At 37.9% G+C, this 22,606-nt stretch overlaps 1 protein-coding gene across 5 annotated transcripts in view; it reads right to left on the bottom strand.

The window, feature by feature from the left end:
* The window catches only part of LOC126272274 (protein madd-4-like), a 2,033,115-nt gene that overhangs the window by 222,034 nt on the left and 1,788,475 nt on the right, over positions 1-22,606 (bottom strand). For all 5 annotated transcript variants that reach the window (XM_049975019.1, XM_049975021.1, XM_049975022.1 and 2 more), the window contains exons 12-13: positions 13,980-14,165; positions 2,200-2,363 (exon numbers count right to left, since the gene is read on the bottom strand). In XM_049975019.1, the coding sequence (XP_049830976.1) occupies positions 2,200-2,363; positions 13,980-14,165 (350 nt within the window). The remainder of the gene's footprint in view (positions 1-2,199; positions 2,364-13,979; positions 14,166-22,606) is intronic.

The raw sequence follows: 22,606 nt of genomic DNA, 5'->3' as shown, positions 1-22,606 counted from the left end.
TACCATGCAGCCATGCAGGCATATGGGCTCTCCCAGTAAGGTGGCATGAGGCCACTGCAATGAACGCAGATTATGTTGGAAAATAGGATTTTGTAGCCAAAAGAGTGTGAAGTAATGTGGTGTATTGGAATCCTGAATAAAACCAAACTGCTTTCAGAAAAAAAATTGTTGCGTTACTTATTGAATGCCCCTCATATTTATCAAGGTAAGGGAAATGATCCTACAATATTTTCACAATATTGTCTTTGTGGACAGTCCATGGCTACTCTTCTTGTCATACTTTTGTCCAGAGTCTGTCTTCTCTCCACTCATTCTGCTGCCAACGCACTATGGTCAACTATCTGTGTGATCTGTTGGTATGATGTTCGCATGTCCCTGATCCCAATGATTTGAACTTTCTCTGAAAGATGTTAAGCTGCAAGCTCATATCCTTTGAGGATACTGTGTTGCAATCTACATGTGAAAAGTTACAGTAACATTAGACACATTGAACAGCCACTGTGTACTCTCATCATTCATTGCCTCTATGAATGGCTCATCTATGCAGTCCAAATGAGCTTGCAGAAGCATGAAATTTTAGTCAAAATATACTGCAGATATGGAAATACTGGAGTATCAGTTTGGTAGCATTTGGCCTATATGTTCTTATGGTGTAATACTTTCCATTCCTGTCAGTGTATGTTCTGCATGTGTTTTTCACTATCAGCTATTAAGGCATAATCATCCACAAATCTTAAGCAGTGTAGGAGAACTTTTTTCATTTTAACTGCACATGTTTTTTCTTCCTCACAGCATTTTCTGAAAAGAGGTTAAATATGTATGATGATAATGAACATCCCTGTCTAACATATTTTCTAATTTTTGCTTTATGTTACTCTCCATTAATCTCTATTCTAAACTTTGTTTTTGAACATGTTTGATTTAGTTCTTCCACCTTTCTAAACTAAGGGTCCTTTTTTAACATCATGGAAAATCTACTCCAGATAATGTATTGTATAGATTTATAAACAGGTATTTCAGTATTTGTAGTCCATAAAATTTCGGGCATGCAGCCGCGCAAATAAAATTTCCTCCACTGATATTTCAGCTGTGAATCATCCAGCCATACTCAGAGTGAGTCACAAGACTGACGACAAGATGCCAAGTGCGGTCTTATATGCTACACCACGGTGGTACTACACATGCGGGTCACAGATGCTGGTCGGAGGCAGAGAAATTGTTTATACATGCACCACCTGTGGCAAAGGCGACAGATATTCAATTCACTTATCGAAGTATGATCGGCGGCGGTGATGCCATGATGACTTCTCTGCAGTTTAATTACCCCAAGAGCTGGATTCCATGCTTTGTCCAAATAAAAACCATTATCTCTATTTATTAAATTATTGGCTAAACTAATCTCTACACCTTCCTTGAAGACAGAAGAGGTGGATGTTAAAATCTTCACATCACTGTACTTCATGGAATGCCCTGTATCAATACAATGTTCGGCCACACCTGACTTGTCTGGCTGTAATAAGCGTGTGTATCTTCGATACTCCACACACCTTTCATAAACAGTGCTTGTTGTCCGACCTATGTATGACTTCTCACAATTTCCGCAAGGAATCTGATACATACCAGCTTTACGAAGCTGTAAATTGTCCTTCATAGAGCCGAGTAAAGCTGCAATCTACGTAGGGGGCCGGAAGATCCCCTTTCACAGTGCTTCTCAAGAATACGACCTATCTTCGAGGAAAGAGCATCCACATAGGGCAAAAAAGCACCAGATCTGAAGGAATTACTATCTTCTTCCACATCACATACCTGCATTTTAGGTTTTTCATTGAATGCTCTACGAATTTGTTGTGGAGAAAATCCATTTGATTTAAAAATGCTCTTGAGGTATGTGAGCTCTTTTTGCAAGTTGTCTTTATTGGATATACTGTGTTCCACATGTACTAAGGTCTTAAGGACACATATGGTCTGTGATAGGTGATGGCAGCTACTGGCATGAAGATAAAGATTTGTGTGTGTTGGTTTGTGATAAATGGCATGTCGCGGCACTTCAGTTGGAGTTGTACCAAAATTTGCAAGGTTGGTTCACTTTGTTAAGAATGTTGCAGTAAATAGAATTTTACATAGGGTTGGTTCTGCTATTGTCAGAGAAAGAATTTGTTTTACTCATCTGAAGTTGGCCATTGTAGCCTTTAGCAGTACCTCCTAAGCAGGAAGCGCTGCAGTGAGTGAAGCCTTGTGACTTCCACGAATATGGCCCAGACGATCCAGGAGCAACCTTCACTTTTATGTCTGGATCTCCATGGGAGATGTGGGATGTCGAAGCTGGGTCCCTCTGTGTGCTATCTCGAAGTGTATCATTCATGCTGCAGGGAACCAGTATACAACAAAAATATAAAAAAGATAAATAGCATCTATATTTGTAATGAATATTCTCTCTCACTGTACAAATTTAGCACAAAAGAAAACTAGGAACAAACTAAACATATGTTACAACACCAATTCCAGAAAGAGCCTGAAGTTCAAAAAGAAAAACAATTGAATATCATTATAGTGTTAGTAATATTTACATACTATATTATTTTTGAGACTGGAAATTAATTGTTCACAGGTAACTGCATTACAATTTTTAACAAATGGTGCAGTATGGAAATTTATTGAAGGATGTACGAAATCAAAAAGTTTTAACTCTTAGGTCCACTGTAAGAATTGGCAGAGAATTATAACAACTTGAAGAAAATCACATAGCTTCCAGGATATTCTACATTTGTGGTATCTCTTGGACAGTAATGACTGTCGAAATAAATGAGAAGTGCTTTGGCAATAACCTGTCTGAAGAAGTGGGTTACTTGAATAAATTTAAGTCATTGTGATGTTTCATCAAATGCATTTATGAGAAAACTATATTGGCAATTATCTTTCCTTTCAGCACCTCTGTAAAAAAGGACGTAAGGGTATACTAGGTAATATTGTAAGCAATTTTTAAGATCATTATCTATGCTTAAACAGACCACTATATTTCTTAAATGCATTAATGTATTTATGAGAAAACTATAGAGGCAATTATCTTTCCTCTCAGCACCTCTGTAAAAAAGTAGGTAAGGGTATACTTGGTAATATTGTAATTAATTTTTAAGATCATTATCTATGCTTGAACAGACCACTATATTTCATTAATTCATTTATTTACCCTGTTCCATTGTCTCCATTATGCAGAAAAAACCAAAGTGAAGCAGAAGTTAGAATCCAAGTTTAATAGTCAACTATTGATATTGTTCGACTGCTACAAACTAGCTGCACTTACTGTAGATATTGCTCAGTTAATATCAACATGATCATATTGATAGTTACCATTTAACAAAGCTGAATGTAAAATTCCCCTTTATTGGCTAAAATGTTCAATGGCACTGAAAATAAGTACTTAGTTCAATAAACTGTAAAATAAATGTGTGAAACAGGGCTTGCTCAGTAAATATCATTAACATAATATTCTTGGGTTATAAGCTAAAACTAAGCATCCTCTTGAAACAATGGTTAAAAAAAAATTCCTACTCCTTTTCAGGCAATGCTGGGAATCACATACAAAGTCATCTTCTACATGTTCCACATCAGAGCCCTCCTTTTCGAAGATACATTATCCCTGGAAGAGTATGTCCCACTAATGGCAGAGGATGTTGTAATGGGTTCAGGCATTGAATCCTGGTGTTGCATGTCCATTGTATCCATTTCTTGCAATATTCTCAGCAGGTGTGGCTCCAATGTTCAGTTCTGAAGGAAGGGGAGTCACAGTTTGCTACTGTCTCCCTCTCCCCTGCTACCCCCTCCCCGCCCCCTTTCCTGCAATTATAAATTGCCATCAACCTTACTTTTACTGTGGTACTGATGCCTGTGGCTTTAATAGCAATGTTGAAACATATAAAAATTTTTATTATAGTAATAATAATAATAATAATAATAATAATAATAGTTTATTTAGGTTAGTCCTTACTATATGCAAAAATAGTAATATGTAGAAATATAGCATCTGGAAAGCATTCATCTGAAAATTTGAGAAGGACATCCATCAGACAATTAATTTAAGAACTGTAATAACAATACATTCTGACAACAAAAAGTTATATAATATAAGAATGAAGAGTGCAACAACCATTATCAGTGTTTCAAAAAGCAGTATGGCTTGTAACTGGTCAGCAGACTAGGGCTATGTGAGTGCGTAATTGAGGGGAATATTGTTTCTTACTGTCATTCTGGGTACTTCAGGGTAGTCACTCTCCTTACTTTCCCTTCTATTGGAGGGTCTTTATATTTCTTTATTTCCTTATTCAGTTGCCTGTGCTCTACTAGTACTACCTGTAGACTCACAAAGTGTGTTGGGTTTGTTATTGACACCAGATACTGTCAGCCTGTGAATATGCACCTTTGTGTGGCTGGAATGTTATTAGTGAGGCCTCAAGGCAACCATGTGGCAGGCACTCATGTGAGTAAATGAGACGTATCCTGTGTTAAATGCCGCTGGTAATTTCTAGAACTCCTCATCATTTTTGAGAGCCTTAACTTAAATGCTGCTTTACTCTCCAAAATTAGGTTGTGAAGTTTGGAAATCAATGCATGTAAAAATGTAAATTTTTTATTATGATTCTTCCTTTGTTCCACTCACAAACAGAGCCAGTCTGCTTCAAATGCCAGTTCTCTAAATTTTCTCATTAGTGTTCCTAGAAAATAACATTGTCTTTCTACCAGGGATTCCCACTTGACTTCACGAACTAACTCCATAACACTCCCATGCTGATTGACCCTACATCAGGCACATCTAGCAGCCTGCCTCAGAATTCCTTCGATGTCTTCCCTTAACCCACCCAACTTGATTGGGATCCCAAACTCTCAAGCAATACTCAAGGATGGCTCACACTCCACAGATGAACCACACTTTCCTAAAATACTCCCAATAAACCAAAGTGCTTGTTCCATTTTATGTCACTTTGCAGTGTTGCTCCCAGACATCTCATTGATGCGACAGTGTTGAGCAGGACACTACTAATGCTGTATTTGAACATTACAGGATTGTTTTTCCTACATATCTGCATTAACTTATATTTTTCTACATTTAGAGACAGCTGTCATTCACCACACCAATTAGAAACTTTAGCTAAGTTGTCTTCTATCCTCTTACAATCACTCAATGACGACACTTTCCTACACACCACAGCTACAGACTGCTGCACGCCCTTTCCATCAGATAATTTTGTATACAGAAAAGAACAGCAGTGCCACCACACTGACCTAGGGCACTGCTGATGATACCCTTGTCACTGATGAACACTTCGCCATCAATGACAACATACTAGGTTTTATTACTCAAGAAGTTTTTGAGACACTTACATATGTAGGAACCTATTTCATATACTCATACCTTCGTGAAAAGTCTGCTCTATGCAGTGGGGCACTATTTCCAACATTTTTCAGAAATCTTGGAATACAGAATCTGCCTGTTGCTCCTCATCCATGATTCAAGGGATATCATGTGAGAAAAGAGCAAGCTGTGTTTCACATGAACAGTACTTTCCAAATCCATGCTCAACTGTGGACAGAAGCTCTTCTGTCTCAAGAAAAGTCTTTATATTCAAAATGAGAAAATAAGAATAGGGTCAATTTCTGTCATTTATACCATTCCCTTAAATGGCATAAAATGCATATACTATATTTATAGTTTTATTTATTCCTATTCAAGAATTCATCTAGGGTATAGAAAAAGTTGACAAGGAGATATTATTTCAATTTATTTTTCAAGCTATTACTGCTGTCTGTCAGACATTTCATTTCATCTGGTAATTTGTCAAAAAAAATTTATAGTAGCATATTTTATCCCTTTCTATACCAAAGATAGGTTGAGTGAAGGATAGTGCAAGTCTTTCTTTTTTCTGGTATTATAATCGTGAATGTCCCTGTTGTTTCTAAATTGGTCCATGTTGTAGAGAACAAATTTCATTAGTGAGTAAATGTACTGTGAGGCTGTTGTAAGAACTCCCAATCTTTTAAAAATATGCCTACAAGATGTGTGACTATGAACCCCACACATTATTCTAACCACTTTCTTTTGAGCAGTGAATACTTTTTGTCTAAATGTTGAGTTACCCCAAAATATTATTACATGTGACACCAGAGAGTGAAAGTATGCAAAGTATGTCAGCTTACTGATTTCTATATCCTCAAAATTGGCAATTATTCTGATTGCAAAAATTACTGAAACTAGTCACTTTAGAAAATCCAAAATATGAATTTTCCAATTAAGATTCTCATCTATGTGTACAACCAAAAACTTGGTATGATCTACCCTGTCTACCGACTTCTGTTGATGTGCAACATTTATTGAAGGAACTGTACTTTTTGCAGCAGAAAATTGGATGTATTGTGTTTTTTCAGAGTTTAGAGCAAGCCCATTTGCAGAAAACCAATCAATGACTTTTCCAAAGACCTTATTTGTATCATTTTCAATCGGAGTTTCTTTTACTGGATTAATGATGATGCTTGTATTATCAGCAAACAGTATCAGTTCAGCTTCCTGTTTCAGATAGAGAGGGAGGCTGTTCACATATATCAAGAACAGAAGGGGACCCATGATTAAGCCCTGAACACCTAATATAATTTCACTCCAGTTAGATGAAGTGGCAAATTTATTTAAATCACTTGATCCATACAAGGAAACTTTTTGCTTCCTGTTTTGTAGGTACGACTTAAACCACTCATATGCTATTCCATTTATACCATAGAACTGTAATTTCTGTAACATGATGTCATGGTTCACACAATGAAATGCTTTGGACAAGTCACAGAAAATTACTATTGGTGACATTTTACTATTTCAAGACTGTTACGTGGACAGTGAAATTGTATATTGATGTCTCACTGGAACAGCAATAACTAGTAAACGAGGGCTCTAAGATGCATACCTTAAAAGCTACCAACACTTTTTTTTCAGTGGAAGAGATGTGTCTCACAGTAACGATGATGAACAAGTGCTCAGAGATCCGAAATGTGAAATGATTTTGGTGAAGGTCACAGTTAAAGCAGGCTCAGACATGGTAATTGGATGTCTCTATAGGCCCCCGGATTCAGCAGCTGTTGTGGTTGAGCTTCTGAAGGATAATTTGGAAAATATTTCAAGTAGATTTCCCCACCATGTTATAGTTCTGGGTGGAGATTTTAATTTGCTGGATATAGACTGGGAGCCTCAAACATTCATAACGGGTGGCAGGGACAAAGAATCCAGTGAAATTTTTTTTAAGTGCTTTATCTGAAAACTACCTTGAGCAGTTAAACAGAGAACCGACTCGTGGCGATAACATATTAGACCTTATGGTGATAAACAGACCTGAACTATTTGAAACAGTTAATGCAGAACAGGGAATCAGCGATCATAAAGCGGTTACTGCATCGATGATTTCAGCCGTAAATAGAAATATTAAAAAAGGTAGGAAGATTTTTCTGTTTAAAAGTGACAAAAAGCAGATTACAAAGTACCTGACGGCTCAACACGAAAGTTTTGTCTCAAGTACAGATAGTGTTGAGGATCAGTGGACAAAGTTCAAAACTATCGTACAATATGCGTTAGATTAGTAAGAGATGGAAAAGAGCCACCGTGGTACAAGAACCGAGTTAGAAAACTGCTGCGGAAGCAAAGGGAACTTCACAGCAAACATAAACATAGCCAAAGGCTTGCAGACAAACAAAAATTACGCGAAGAGAAATTTAGTGTGAGGAGGGCTGTGCGAGAGGCGTTCAATGAATTCAAAAGTAAAGTTTTATGTACTGACTTGGCAGAAAATCCTAAGAAATTTTGGTCTTATGTCAAAGTGGTAGGTGGGTCAAAACAAAATGTCCAGACATCTGTGACCAAAATGGTACTGAAACAGAGGATGACAGACTAAAGGCAGAAATACTAAATGTCTTTTTCTAAAGCTGTTTCACAGAGGTAGACTGCACTGTATTTCCTTCTCTAGATTGTCGCACAGATGACAAAATGGTAGATATCAAAATAGATGACAGAGGGATAGAGAAATAATTGAAATCGCTCAAAAGAGGAAAGGCCGCTGGACCTGATGGGATACCAGTTCGATTTTACACAGGGTACGCGAAGGAACTTGCCCCCCTTCTTGCAGCGGTGTACCGCAGGTCTCTAGAAGAGCGAAGCGTTCCAAAGGATTGGAAAAGGGCACAGGTCATCCCCGTTTTCAAGAAGGGACGTCGAACAGATGTGCAGAACTATAGACCTATATCTCTAACATCGATCAGTTCTAGAATTTTGGAACACGTATTATGTTTGAGTATAATGACTTTTCTGGAGACTAGAAATCTAGTCTGTAGGAATCAGCATGGGTTTCAAAAAAGACGGTCGTGTGAAACCCAGCTCGCGCTATTCATCCACGAGACTAAGAGGGCCATAGACATGGGTTCACAGGTAGATGCCGTGTTTCTTGACTTCCGCAAGGAGTTTGACACAGTTCCCCACAGCCATTTAATGAACAAAAGTAAGAGCATATGGACTATCAGACCAATTGTGTGATTGGATTGAGGAGTCCCTAAATAACAGAATGCAGCATGTCATTCTCAATGGAGAGAAGTCTTCCGAAGTAAGAGTGATTTCAGGTGTGCCGCAGGGGAGTGTCATAGGACCGTTGCTATTCACAAAATACATAAATGACCTGGTGGATGACATCGGAAGTTAACTGAGGCTTTTTGCAGATGATGCTCTGGTGTATCGAGAGGTTGTAACAATGGAAAATTGTACTGAAATGCAGGAGGATCTGCAGCGAATTGACGCATGGTGCGGGGATTGGCAGTTGCATCTTGATGTAGACTAGTGTAATGTGCTGTGAATACATAGAAAGATAGATCCCTTATCATTTAGCTACAAAATAGCAGGTCAGCAACTGGAAGCAGTTAATTCCATAAACTATCTGGGAGTACGCATTAGGAGTGATTTAAAATGGAATGATCATATAAAGTTGATCGTCGGTAAATCAGATGCCAGACTGAGATTCATTGGAAGAATCCTAAGGCAATGCAATCTGAAAACAAAGGAAGTAGGTTACAGTACGCTTGTTCGCCCACTGCTTGAATACTGCTCAGCAGTGTGGGATCCATACCAGACAGGGTTGATAGAAGAGATAGAGAAGATCCAACGGAGTGCAGCGCGCTTCGTTACAGGAGCATTTAGTAATCGCGAAAGCATTATGGAGATGATAGAAAAACTCCAGTGGAAGACTCTGCAGGAGAGACACTCAGTAGCTCGGTACAGGCTTTTGTTAAAATTTCGAGAACATACCTTCACCGAAGAGTCAAGCAGTATATTGCTCCCTCCTACATATATCTTGCGAAGAGACCATGAGGATAAAATCAGAGAGATCAGAGCCCACACAGAAGCATACCGACAATCCTTCTTTCCACAAACAATACAAGACTGGAATAGAAGGGAGAACCGATAGAGGTACTCAGGGTACCCTCCGCTACACACCGTCAGGTGGCTTGCGGAGTATAGATGTAGATGTAGATGTAGATAGCTCATAAGGTGTATTCGTTAGAGGCCATGTTTACAGGGCTTCTTTTCTTTTTTGGTCCCTACTATCACAACTCAAAACATGGAAAGCAAAGAGCTTGCAGAGGAAGAGATTTGTTTCACAGTACTGAAAATGAAGAAGTGCTCTCAGCTCTTAAGTTAAACGTTTTAGAGCCCATGTTTACTAGACTTTTTCACTTTGAATGATCATTCGTGTCCAATCCCCAAATATTGACAATTGCTTTAGGGACACCCTAATAGCTCAAGTTCTTTGTGTCAGAATGGTAAGCACAGTACAGAGATGCACTAGATGGTGGAAACTCCTAGTATTTAGAAACAAATACAAGGAAAGAAAAAAAAAAAAAAACCTTAGACACAATAAGAATGATGGTGAACTTGATTTTTCAATATTTCCACCTGGGGATGGCATATGTGCACTGACAAGAACTCCCCTCAACCTAGTCTGCAAACAGATTTCCTGCACCACTTCCCTGCACATCCCCAATTCTCTCACCAACCCCAAGAGCCAGCCAAAATGGAGTGCTACCTAAGTCACCCAATACCACCCCAGGTTTTGATTATCTATCATTATGCCTTGAAATGAGGGACATCCTACTCAAGATCGTTCCCACTTGATTTCAATAGATGCTTCACAACCTGCTTCACTACGTAGATGGGAGTTACTCTTACAAATATTCCCTACTCCCAGAATTATCCTTGCATCAATCTACAGTAACCTATTGTCCCCATACCCTCCATTGGACAATTTCTGCCCCCTTATCCTATCACCTCCTCCCTTTTCACATACGACCACACTCTTTGGGTGCTGCCCCATGCCAATGTACCCATCAATCCTTTCCCCTTCCCTGCTCCTCTCCTTTTCCGCTCCTCTCCCTTTCTGCACCCTGGTGCCTCTTTCCCACACACCCCACTTCCTGACACTGCACCTTATAGTCTCTAGCCCCTGTATACCCCACCAGACAGTGCTCTTCTCTCCCCCAACCTGTATCCTGCTATCCATCCCTGATCCCACCCCATTACAGATTGCTACGCACGTGACAGTTGTATTCTGATTGGAGCTGTTGGTGGTAACAATCATGTGTGTGCAAGGTGTGCTTGCCTGTGTGAATGTGTGTGCACATTATTTGCCAAAGAAGGCTTTGGCTGCAAGCGGTAATGCGTAACAGTCTTTTTGTTGTGCCTGTCTGAAACTCAATAGGTTATCTTTATGGTGAGTAGCAATCTACCCTTTTCATAATGTTGTTGATATTCCATCTTGGAGTTTTCATTTATTTATGATTTGTTTTCTGTACATAAGCATAAAGTGGTAATGATTATCTCTCATGGAATTTGTAATACAGTAGTTGAAGATACTTGTCGTAACTAATATCAATCAATTTTTTTATGTTAATGGGAAATATGCTGACATTGGTGAAAACTGGGTTCTCAAAGTGGAAAAATATAGGATTTGATGAACTTTATTGTTTTGTTGGTATATGTCTTCTTCTAATGCATTGGGTGAAAAATTAGCAATCCATGGTCCAGAGATGTACTTTCAGCAGTCAAGTTTTCCACAGCATTATGTCCCAGCTGTACTTTGTACTATTGTTGAGAATATTTTACTTCAGCGACTAGTCAGCCTATACTGGAGAATACATCCATTTCACATTAAGAATACATCCATTTCACATTAAGAACATTGCTCGTAAAGTTCAAAGGAACTTCACAGTGAAAATTTAAAAAAATTCAGTGACAAAAACCTACAGCAGTTGAAAGTGTATTATCTTTTTAAAAAATTACTCCATCCAAACGAAGGTTTTTAAGGCTGGTTAGAATTCCAGCCCACTACTGTTTCTCTGGATTCACAACCATGGAATAACTGCATGTTGTAGGAACTGGTGCAACATATATTAACTACAAGACACAGTGAATGAAAGAGAAATCTGATTTCTGTCAACTAATGCCTTGCTGTGTGATGCCAAGAGAATATTCTATATTCATCTCCTGTACCACCACAGACATGCCTGAGATGGAAAACACCGCCAGGAATACTGGTAGAACGAATAACTAAGCTGGTAACTGCAGGTTGTTAATAAAAATGAAAATATACAGTAGACCACTAGGCTCAATTAGATAAGTGTGTAAGACTGTGAGGTGCTACAGAAAGTTTATTTTTTCCATTCTGAATCTGTGCATTTTAATTTCTCTGGACAGCAACATGGCAAAATACGGTAGTTGAATTTTGTCTGTCCATGGTAACAGAACAGAGAAAAGCTGATGGAGAAAAACTCTGCTAATGAGACTTCTCCACTATTTACCAAGGAGCATTTTTGAAATGTTTTATGAGAAAAAAGATGAAAGAAAAGTGTGCATTTGCGTTCGCGCGCATGTGTGTGTGTGTGTGTGTGTGTGTGTGTGTGTGTGTGTGTGTATCCTAACTTGACAAAGGATTTACTCTGTAAGCTACCACGGCTTTTGTGTTGATGACGTCTAACCTTCGATTAATTGCCACAGAAAAATTGTCTACAAAGACTAAAGTAGGTAGTGGGGTGTGGAATAAACTAATACTTTTAAATTTCACCACAGCCAGAAATCAAAGAGATTAAAGTCAGGTGAATTTGGAGCCTACGATACTGGACCTCATCAACCAACACATCACTCATTAGAAGGTCGTGTTAGGTGCTTTTGTACAAGGTGTAGGAAATGGGTTAAGCTACAGCAAGCATAAACCATGTCTGGGTCTTTTGGCCAGGCTGGCACTACCCAACAGCACAGGTACTTTTCTGTGCAGAAACTGGTGATAAACAGCACCTGTTAATTTGTCTAGTAAAGTGTATAATCTTGTAAGTCTGTTACTCACAATTTCTGCCAACACACTGGTACTAAAGCAAACCTGATGCCACACTTCCATGCTCACCAAGGATTCGCAAAGGCCCATATTTGGTTATTATGATAATTTATTATCCCACAGTGTGTGAATTCCGTATCACCTGTAAATAAAATGTAGGATATGAAATGTAGATGTTGAATGATCTGTCTTAGAACCCACTGGCAGAAGTGTTATCTGGCATGATAGTCTTGGGCCATAAGAACTGATGTACACTATAAATGTGAATAACGCAATTGCTTATACACACTAGACCATTAAAGAGTGTGATTTATGTCTTCAGTTCTTCACACATATGTTTTAGGGTCATGTTTTACTCATTGCATCACTTGCTCCTCATTATCTGGTGTAAGAAATGTGTGGTGTTGATTTGATCCATTGTCATTATTGCATATTATCCCATGACTGCAGTAGCTGGAACAATCTTTTGAAGATTTCTTTGGATGGAGTGCAACGTTGAGGATGTAATATGGCATACATGACACGTTTGTCAATCAACACCGTTGGCTGAAAATATGTCCCTTACTTAGGAACATCATTTGATTGTGTCACCAACCCCATATTACTTAATAAGCTGTAGAACCTAAGTATTAGAGGAACTGGCTATGAATTAATAAAATTGTGTCTGACCAACAGGAAACAATTTGTGTTGCTTAAAACAAACAGTCGGTTTTTGAAACCCCAAAACTACTGATATCAAGTGTGGAGTGCCTCAATGCTGCACATTTTTTCTCAGGCAGTGTATGTTCACAGAAGTGATCAACCCTAAAATTATCAGTGACCAAAATGTACAGCACAAAACAAAGAGTAATGCAACTACCCTCATACAAAATACATGCTTTTACCACAGTTCAGCATAGTGTTATTGTGCCACTTTGTCATTGCATTCTGTGAACCTACTCACAAGTTGCTTTATAGTCAACTCTTCACAGTAAACCTAATTATACTGCTGTTTATCACTGTTAATATAGAATTAACACAGCCTTAAAAACAAATCCCAGGCAGAATTGAGCAGTACTGATGGCAAGCTTGAAGAGCAAGAGGAATGAGGACATTACTGTTCACTACAGCTATACCATGATGAACAGAGCAGGTTTGTTTCCAGATAAGACACAAAGGACATACCATTGACATTTGCCCTGCTGTGCAGATATTTTCAGTGTTAAGTAGACACAATGATAAATGATGGTAAGAAAACAAACAAAATGCAATTACTTGATATGAGCCATCAGAAATCATGGGTTTCTTATACTAAAATACTCAGACAATATCCCTCAACAATCTCTGGAATTTTATCAGCATGTTTTGGTTTCATATTGTAGATTTTTAGTCACAGGATACGAATTTTGTGGTTTTATAATTTCGTCTGCATAAAAATATGCCAGCTGTAGTAACTGGACAGTTGACGGTACAGTTCTGACAGTAGGAAAGCTGTAATACAAAACACATTAAATGCATAGGTTACTGAAATTTTGCCAATTACATGCATTTCTTGAAACTAACAGACAAATGCATTACCATGGTAGTAAAAGCTTTCATTACCTCTGATCTTCACAAGCCTGCATTTTACATTTTTCAAACTCTGATGGCTTTGGTCCTTGGCAGTTTTCATCAGGCATCTTGGCATAAGCTTTTGAGAATTCCAAATATATTCTGCAGTATACATCACGCGTGCGAATTCCAATACCACAAGTTACACTGCAAGGGCCCCATTTTCCTGCCATGAAGCTGGCAAAAAGTGTAGAAATACATTAACATGTGTATCACTCTACTTAATCAAGAAGAATTTACCTTCATGTGTAACTTTATGCAATAAAAATGTTCATGAAAAATACAAACATTAAAAGTAAGAAAACATATATAAAGCAATGTGCATAACATATAAAACACTCATTATTGCATGCAGTTCAGCATAAACTGGAGTATAGTCTGATGAAAAATGTGAGGAGAATATCTTTTATGAACTTCCACTTCGATACATACATAAATGTCACCAAAGTCTACCTCTTTACACAGCAAGTGGCAAAGATGCTTGTTAGAAATTCATTTCACAAGCATCCAGTTCATTAGCTTTGTTACTGCTTCTTGTCATCTGGTTCATTCCACAATAACACTGTGCATTGTGTGATTTTTTTTGGTCAAATACGAAAGCAACTAGTACTGAAAATATTAATATTTTCTGAGAAGGAAACAATTACTAATGCCTGTTAGTCATAAATAAGTTTTGAAAGAATTTGTGCACACCAAGAAAACTTTTGTGATATGCAGCAGATGTTTGTAAACTGCATTAATAATCTATCATTTAAAGAAGTTATTAATATACTTCAATTTTTAGTATGACTGGGATAAAAGTGTTATTACCCAGAGTGAGACATAGCAAAGTGAGATAGTTCCACTGCTACAATTCTACTTAGTAAATAAAGATTGTTTTTTTTCTTTTTTCCATTTTACATGTGATGCATACGGCTAATTATAATCCCATAAAATGACTAAATTATCATCCATGTGATATTTCACTACACTTCATTATTCACAATAAAATTTGCTGTCTGCTTATGAAAAAAAGTACTTTTAGTTCATCTAACAACATTTTATTTAAAGAAGCATTAATAATTCATGATAATTACAAACAATATGCAGATCAAATTTAGCTACAAGAACAAATGATTTTAAAATTAACATAGCTTATTTAAAAGCCCTGAACTCCACTTTTTGACAAATGTTTCACTTCTTCAAAAAAAAAAAAAAAAAAAAAAAAAAAAAAAAAAAAAAAAAAAAAAAAAAAAGTTACTTTTATTCAAAATTTTCATGTTAGAATCTATAAATGTCGTTCTTTGCAAATTTCAGTGCCAAGGTTTTGTAGCTCCAATTTCCCTTTGTCAAAAAATTGTATACTTTCACTTAAATAACCTGTTAATTAATTAATTATACCAACTAGAAAATTTCACTTTCTCGAAAATTCTTGGTGAACTTTTGGGAATCGCTATGCACATTAAAACTCCACACTCATGAAGTATGTTATGTTGTTTTCTAGCTAAGAGCTTTTGTAATGGACATTTTTTCTATCTTTCATGCTAATTTCCAAAAAATTCATTCCTATATTTTACCAAATTGTAATTTTTGTAATACACACATCCATAAACAGGCATCAACCACACAGCCTGTGTGAGTCATGGATGAGTTTTCAATCTGTACAGTTACTATGTCTCCGTTAGGATTGTGTAAAGAAATTATTAGCCTTTGCCAATAGTGAACTTTGTGAAACTTCTGCTAAATAATGTAGCTTACTGATTTGTGATACACATATCAAGGCTCCAAAATGGAGCTTAAGTACCAATAAGTATGGAAAGATTGAAATGTAATTTCTGCAATGTTGTGTACAGTATTTAACAAACTTGTTATTTAACATCTGTTCACTAAATCCAATAACTGCTTGAGAACAGTTGAAGTAGAAATTCCATGAGACTTATGTTTACATCTAAATCATGCCCTGCAGCAACTCTATGACACTCCTGCACCAACTAAAAGATCCACTCCTTCTTGGATCTTCTCTCTCTCGTTTACCAGTCCTACCTGGTAAAGATCCTAGATTGATGATCAATGCTCAAGAATAGGTTGAACAAGCACCTTGTATGCCTCTTCCTTCGGGACTGAGTTAACATTTCCTTGAGTTTCTTCCTATGAGTCTTAGTTTGGCATCTGCTTGTTCTATTATTTGGTTTATGTGATCATCAAATTTAAGGTTTCTCTGGACAGTAACTCTTAGTTATTTTACAGAAGATACTGTTTCTAGCAATTTGTCATCAATAGTGTAGTTGTGTGATAGCTGGATTTATTTTCTTATGTATGTGAAATATGTTTCATTTATTTACATTCAGGGTCAACTGCCAGAGCCTGCAACATGCCTCAATACTCTGAAAATCATTCTGCAAATCAATACTGTCTTCTGATATTGGTACTTTCTTATACACAACCACATAGTTTGCAAATAATCTTAAAGAGCTTCCAGTTCTTTTTACCAGATAATTCACATAAATGTAAACAGTAATGGTCCTATCACATTTCCTTGAGTTAGTCTGAACATTACATTTACATATGTGGATTTTGTTTCATTAAGAGTCTTGTTGATTTGTACACAGGAAATTTTTGTTCTCCAAGTACATTATAAGTGTTGAGCATAAAACATGATCCATAATTACTTAAGAGGTAAATGTAACAGTGTGGGAGGTGGTTGAAGAACTGATGATAGATATTCTTTTCATTTTGTTACAGGTAAAAATGTTACATTTTTCAGTGAAAGGCAAGAAATAATTTGGTTACTGATAGTGGTTATTCTTGTTGTAAATGTGCTGCCTTAAAATTCTGAAAACTGCACAGCATAAGACAACACACACACACACACACACACACACACACACACACACAAAACAGAGGATTTTTTTTTATTCTTCTTTTCACTTCATTACTCTTTTCTGATGCAATTTTTGTTTTTAAATGCTAACTGAGAAAGCAAAACAACGTTCTTTCTGATGCAGAGCTCTTCACTTGTATATAGATGTGGACTATATCACAAAAGGCTCTTTAGGAAAACTACAGGCTTAAATTCTTAATTTGGTGATGTTATGGTGGCTCTGGACATACATGAAAAATTATAATAGACAGTGGACAGCAATTGCAAAGACAGAAATTTGAGTGAGTTACAATGTAATAGAACATAAAGAGTCTGAAGAAACGTACACATCAAGAAACCTTATACAGTGAATCTTGATGTACTCTGTTAATGAAATTGTATTCAGTTATACGTTTATTGCTTCAGTTTTATTATACAACATAGTCTGCGCATGTGGTAATGAATCAATCAGATGACCATAACAACTACGTTATTAAGAAATAACAAAAACATACCTACAACATAAGTTCTGTTCAAAGTAAAATTACTGTCTTCCACATTTAGAAATTCCTTTATGGAATAGATCAGTTCCATGAGTACCTTTAGTTTAGTATTTAATACTGGATCTGGAAAATTTTTTATTCCATCTGGTATGTCATTGTGTAATATGATGCCAGAATGAATTATACTTTCCTAGTAGGTTGTTGTTCTAGGAAATTTATCACGGACATTTGAGTGTACAATACTTGGTACAGTAATTGTGTCATAGGAGTGTCTTCTATCGAAATCCGCATTATCTGCTAATACTGTTCCATCTGTGGTGCGCAGGCACATGCGTAAAGGTGAAACTACATATCTGCTCTCTGTCAGAATGCACACTCACATAGCTGAAAACAAATGTCAGATGTTGCCAAACGTGTCATTAAGAGTAAAGCGTTTTCCCTCTGAAGAAATTAAGGAGATCACCTGGTCTCAAGCCTTGTCCAGTTAGAAGCTGCCATTACGGTTTATAAGATCTTGTGCTACACATATTTCCACAGATTATTTAATTACTGAGTCCCAAAATGGTCTCACTGGGGCTAAGATTTTTGAGGCAGAAAAGTACATAGTATGTCCTGTGGTAATACAATGCTCAGCTATGGCTGACTTACTAGGCTGTAAAAGGTGAATGTGAACTTATGTCCAATGTACCTTTCATGTATTGAGCGTGTCATCTGACCTATGTAAGTTTTGCCAAAGTGGCAAGGAATTTTGTTAATTCTGGCCTTCTGCTCTCTCAAATCATCCTTTACTGAATCGAGAAGAGTACTAATCTTCGTTGGTGGCCTGTGCACCACAAATGGAACAGTATTCACAGAGGGTGCAGATTTTGATAGAGGATGCTCCTATAATGGCTGCCAATGTGCAGGCTTTTCAATGCCAATTTTTGCTATAAAAGCTGGCACTGTCAACTAGCAGTATCCAGTGGCGGACACTCAACTGAAAATGGGTGGACAGTTGCCAGCCGAAATATTGTGGCAAGAGGTCAGCATGATCTGGCTGCAATCCCAAAACTTCATAGAATATTCAGTACATGGGGAAAACTTCGAGAATCACTCCTGGAACTCACTTTTTACCATGGTGTTCAGTTCCTTCGATGATTCTGTTGGTATCTCATCAGTGGTGGTAAAATGATTTCCTTTCATGGTTCTTTTCAGTCTTTGGACTAGAGAGAAGTTGCACAGGGGCCTCAGCTAGCAAATTTAGTGGCTGATTTAAATAACAGTTTTCTTTTTTTCCAAAAAGTCGCAAACAAACAATGAGGTGTAAGTGTGAGCATTATCATAATGCAATTTGCACAAGTGATTTTGCCACAACTCTGGTTGTTTTCTTTGGATTGCTTCAAACAAATGGAGTGTAGCTTCCAGGTAGTGTTCCTTATTGACAGTATGACCATAAGTCAGGAACTATTGGTGAACTATCCCACTGTAATTGAAGAAAACAGTGAGAAGAACCTTCACATTTAATCAACCTTGTTTTTTTTTTTTTTTTTTTTTTTTTTTTTTTTTTTTTTTTTTTTTTTTTCAGTCCTTGCTCTTCAGGCCATTCCCATTGGGGTGATTGGACCTTGGTTTCATGGTATGCCAATGATTGGCCACCTGTTATAATCTTCTATAGAATTTCTGGATCACCATTGACTTTCTTCAGAAATTCCTGAGCAATGTCTGCGCAGGGTCATTTTTGGCTGAAAATCAACAAATTCAGAACAAGCTTTTCTGCTACACGTTTCAGGCACAAAACATCCAAAAAAATTGCTTGGAATGAGCCAAAGGATATGCCAACACCACCAGAAACCTCTCTGATGATGATTAGTTAATTTTCCACAACCATTTTCTTTACTTCTTGCATATTGTCATCAGTAATTAATGTGCTAGGGCATCCATCTTCAATGTCTTCTTTACCTTCTTTGAAACATTTATACCACTCGTAAACTTTTGTCTTGCTCATAGCAGATTTGTTAAAAGCCATAGTAAACATTTTGAACATGGGATTCCATTTTATTCAATTTTTAAAGCAAAATTTAATGTAAATTATTTGATCCATCTTTTTAGTAAGTAAAACTTTGTGAAGCACTCGAAAACACGTATAACCTTTTCGACTGCCAACAATAAGATAAATACCCATAACACCTGGAAATGAAAATGTACATCAGGAACTTATGTGCCGACAAGAGAAAAAATGTTTTGAAAATCAGATGTATAAAGCCCGCAAAATTAAAAAAATCTTGTTACTTTTTGATCACACCTGGTACATTCTTACAGGATGAATTTTCACTCTGTGGCAGAGTGTGCATTGATCTGAATCTTCCTGGCAGTTTAAAACTTCTGTTGCTCCAGGACTCAAACCTGGGACCTTTAGAGCTATTCAAACCCAACTCATGACCAACTTTCACAGCTTTACTTCCACCAGTACCTCCTGAGTTATTGATGGAAGCAAAGCTGTGAAAGTGGATCATGAGTGATGCTTGGGTAGCTCAGTCAGGGGAGCACTTGCACATGAATGAGAAAGTTCCTTGTGCTGCCAAGATGTTTCACGTAAGTTCCTATTCAGAAATAGTTTACCATTTCTGATTAGGTTGTGCATAACAAATAATATAATTTCAAAGACAAATGAATAAATAAGTATGGGACATTTAGAAAAATGAGGTCAGTAAACTTTAAAAGGCTAAATTTTTTTTACCACAAATTATCCTCAGTGCTTTGATTTTCCATCTAAGTGTGTTTATGCTTTGAGTAGTGGTTCCTAGAAAATGGTTCCACAACAAAGCAGTGAATGAAACAGTGAGTCTAAAATGTGCTTGTATTTTTCAGGTAAGTATGGATGACGATCTACAAAACACTAATGTGTTAATTAAACTGTAAAGACCATACCTACTTCCCATGGCCTAGAAAAACTTATCAAACTAATAAATTATTTAAAGTGTAACCACAACTTCTTTAATCAAAGGTGTTTATTTAAATTATTCATCTACACCACCTGACAACAAAAGTGAAATGCAGGAGGAAATGAAACTTCATGTGTTGGAGGGTATGTGATGTTATTTCAAAATCAAATCAAATTTACAAAGAACTTGCACTATGCGCCCATTTATTATTATGATGTTGTACCCGCTCTGACTTGGCGGACATACACCCACTCAGTTGGGAAGGGTGTCATGAAGCCATTGTATCCTCCCCTGAGGCAACTTAGCCCACAACTGTTGCTACTGGTCCACAATATACTGGATATTGGCCCTGTGATGGAGCTGACACTTGAGAAGGCCACACAAATGTTCTATTGTGGATCTTTCTGCCCATCAAAATACCTCAACATGATGCAGTCAGTTAATACAGACAAGTGTCATGTGTGGATAAGCATTGCCCTGTTAAAAAATGATACCACTCATTACTGGCACATGAGAGGTAACATGTGAGGATGCAGTTTGTGCATGATAAATTGTTATACCATCAGAGTTCTGTCAATCACTCCCAGTCCTGACTCGAGATCGTACCTGATGGCTCTTCACACCATGGCACTAGAAGTAGCACAATTGCACCTCTCCAATACATTGGATGGATGGGATCACTTCCCAGGTCACTGCCTCACCTACTGACAATAGTCATCCAGTGTACTGCAGAACTGCAGTTCATCATTGAACACAATGTGACGCCGTTAATCATCAGTACATACTTCCCACTAACAGCAATGCTCCAAGAGCAGCTGTTCATGTTGGTTAATGGCAGCCTACAGATGAGATGGTAATTTCCTAGTATGGCTCCTGCTAGTTGCCAACCAATGGTGAGAGGTGACACAGAATGTTACAGGAAGTCCACTACTTGCTCTCAGACTGCAGGCACAGATGTGAAGGGGTTACAATGTGCTTGTTGTACAATATGGCAATCCTCTTTTGTGACTTACAGGAACCTTATAGTATGCGTACCCTCACATTCCCATGCAGTCCATCACTGGGCCACTGTCATACCTGAATGCCCCGCAAGCCTGGATATTGTACAATTCCAGCAGCTGGTCAAATGGGGAACCACAACTAGGCCACTTTCACACTCCATCCGAAGCTGATAACCCTGTCTGGCATGAGTATACAGTGTCTCCGTGTCCTTGAAAGCAATCACTCAACATTGATAATGTTCATGCTCCTTATAAAGGGTGAGCACAATGTCTTGCCCTGATTATAACAATTTATTGCAGAATAACTGTTTGACATAATAATTTACATTTGATGCCATTACACAGGTTAGTGTTACTAATCCCTTTTAAGACCACTTACATTAGTAAACCTCCCTTGGTAGCTTGGAGAATGTCGAGATGGTATTCCAGTTCCCACCAAGTGTTTCATAACATGTGTTCTGTCACAGTAACCACAGCAGCTTGTATCCTAGCCTTCTGTTCATCAACATCAGCAGCTGGTGTGATGAAGACTCTGTCCTTAATATAGCCCCCAAAGAAAATCAAGGGAGACTGGAGACTGGAGAGTGGGTTGGCCAGGGTGTTGGATCGTTCCTTCCAATCCACTGACCCGGACATTACTCCACTCTCCAGGCATTACGCCCCTTGACTTTTTTTTTCTGGGGCTATATCAAGGACTGAGTCTTCATCACACCAGTTGCTGACGTCAACAAACAGAAGGCTAGGTTACAAGCTGCTGTGGTTACTGTAACAGAACACATGTTATGGAACACCTGGTGGGAACTGGAATACCACCTTGACATTCTTCGAGCTGCCATGAGCACTACCTCTCCCAACGCCCACCCGAAGATCTTCCAAAAACCTCGTTCCTTATCACACTTACCAACTTCATCCTCACCCATAATTACTTCACTTTTGAAGGCCAGACCTACAAACAAATCAGGGGAACTGCCATGGGAACCAGGATGGCTCGATTCTATGCCAACCTCTTCATGGGCCGCATGGAGGAGGCTTTCCTGAAGACCCAACAGCTGCTTCCCCTGGCCTGGTATAGGTTTATAGATGACATCTTTGTGGTCTGGACTCATGGTGAAGAAACACTCCTTAATTTCCTCCATAACCTCAACTCCTTTTCGAATCTGAATTTCACCTGGTCATTTTCCAAAACCCAAGCCACCTTCCTGGATGTTGACCTTCATCTTGTTGAAGCTCACATCCACACCTCTGTCCATATCAAACCCACCAACAAACAACAGTACCTTCACTTTGATAGCTGCCATCCATTCCACATCAAGCACTCCCTTCCCTACAGCCTAGGTATTCGTGGCAAACGTAT

The sequence above is a fragment of the Schistocerca gregaria genome, chromosome 5 (assembly GCF_023897955.1).
Source record: "Schistocerca gregaria isolate iqSchGreg1 chromosome 5, iqSchGreg1.2, whole genome shotgun sequence".
NCBI classification, from domain to species: Eukaryota; Metazoa; Arthropoda; class Insecta; order Orthoptera; family Acrididae; genus Schistocerca; species Schistocerca gregaria.
This window is presented reverse-complemented; position numbering and strand designations above follow the sequence as displayed.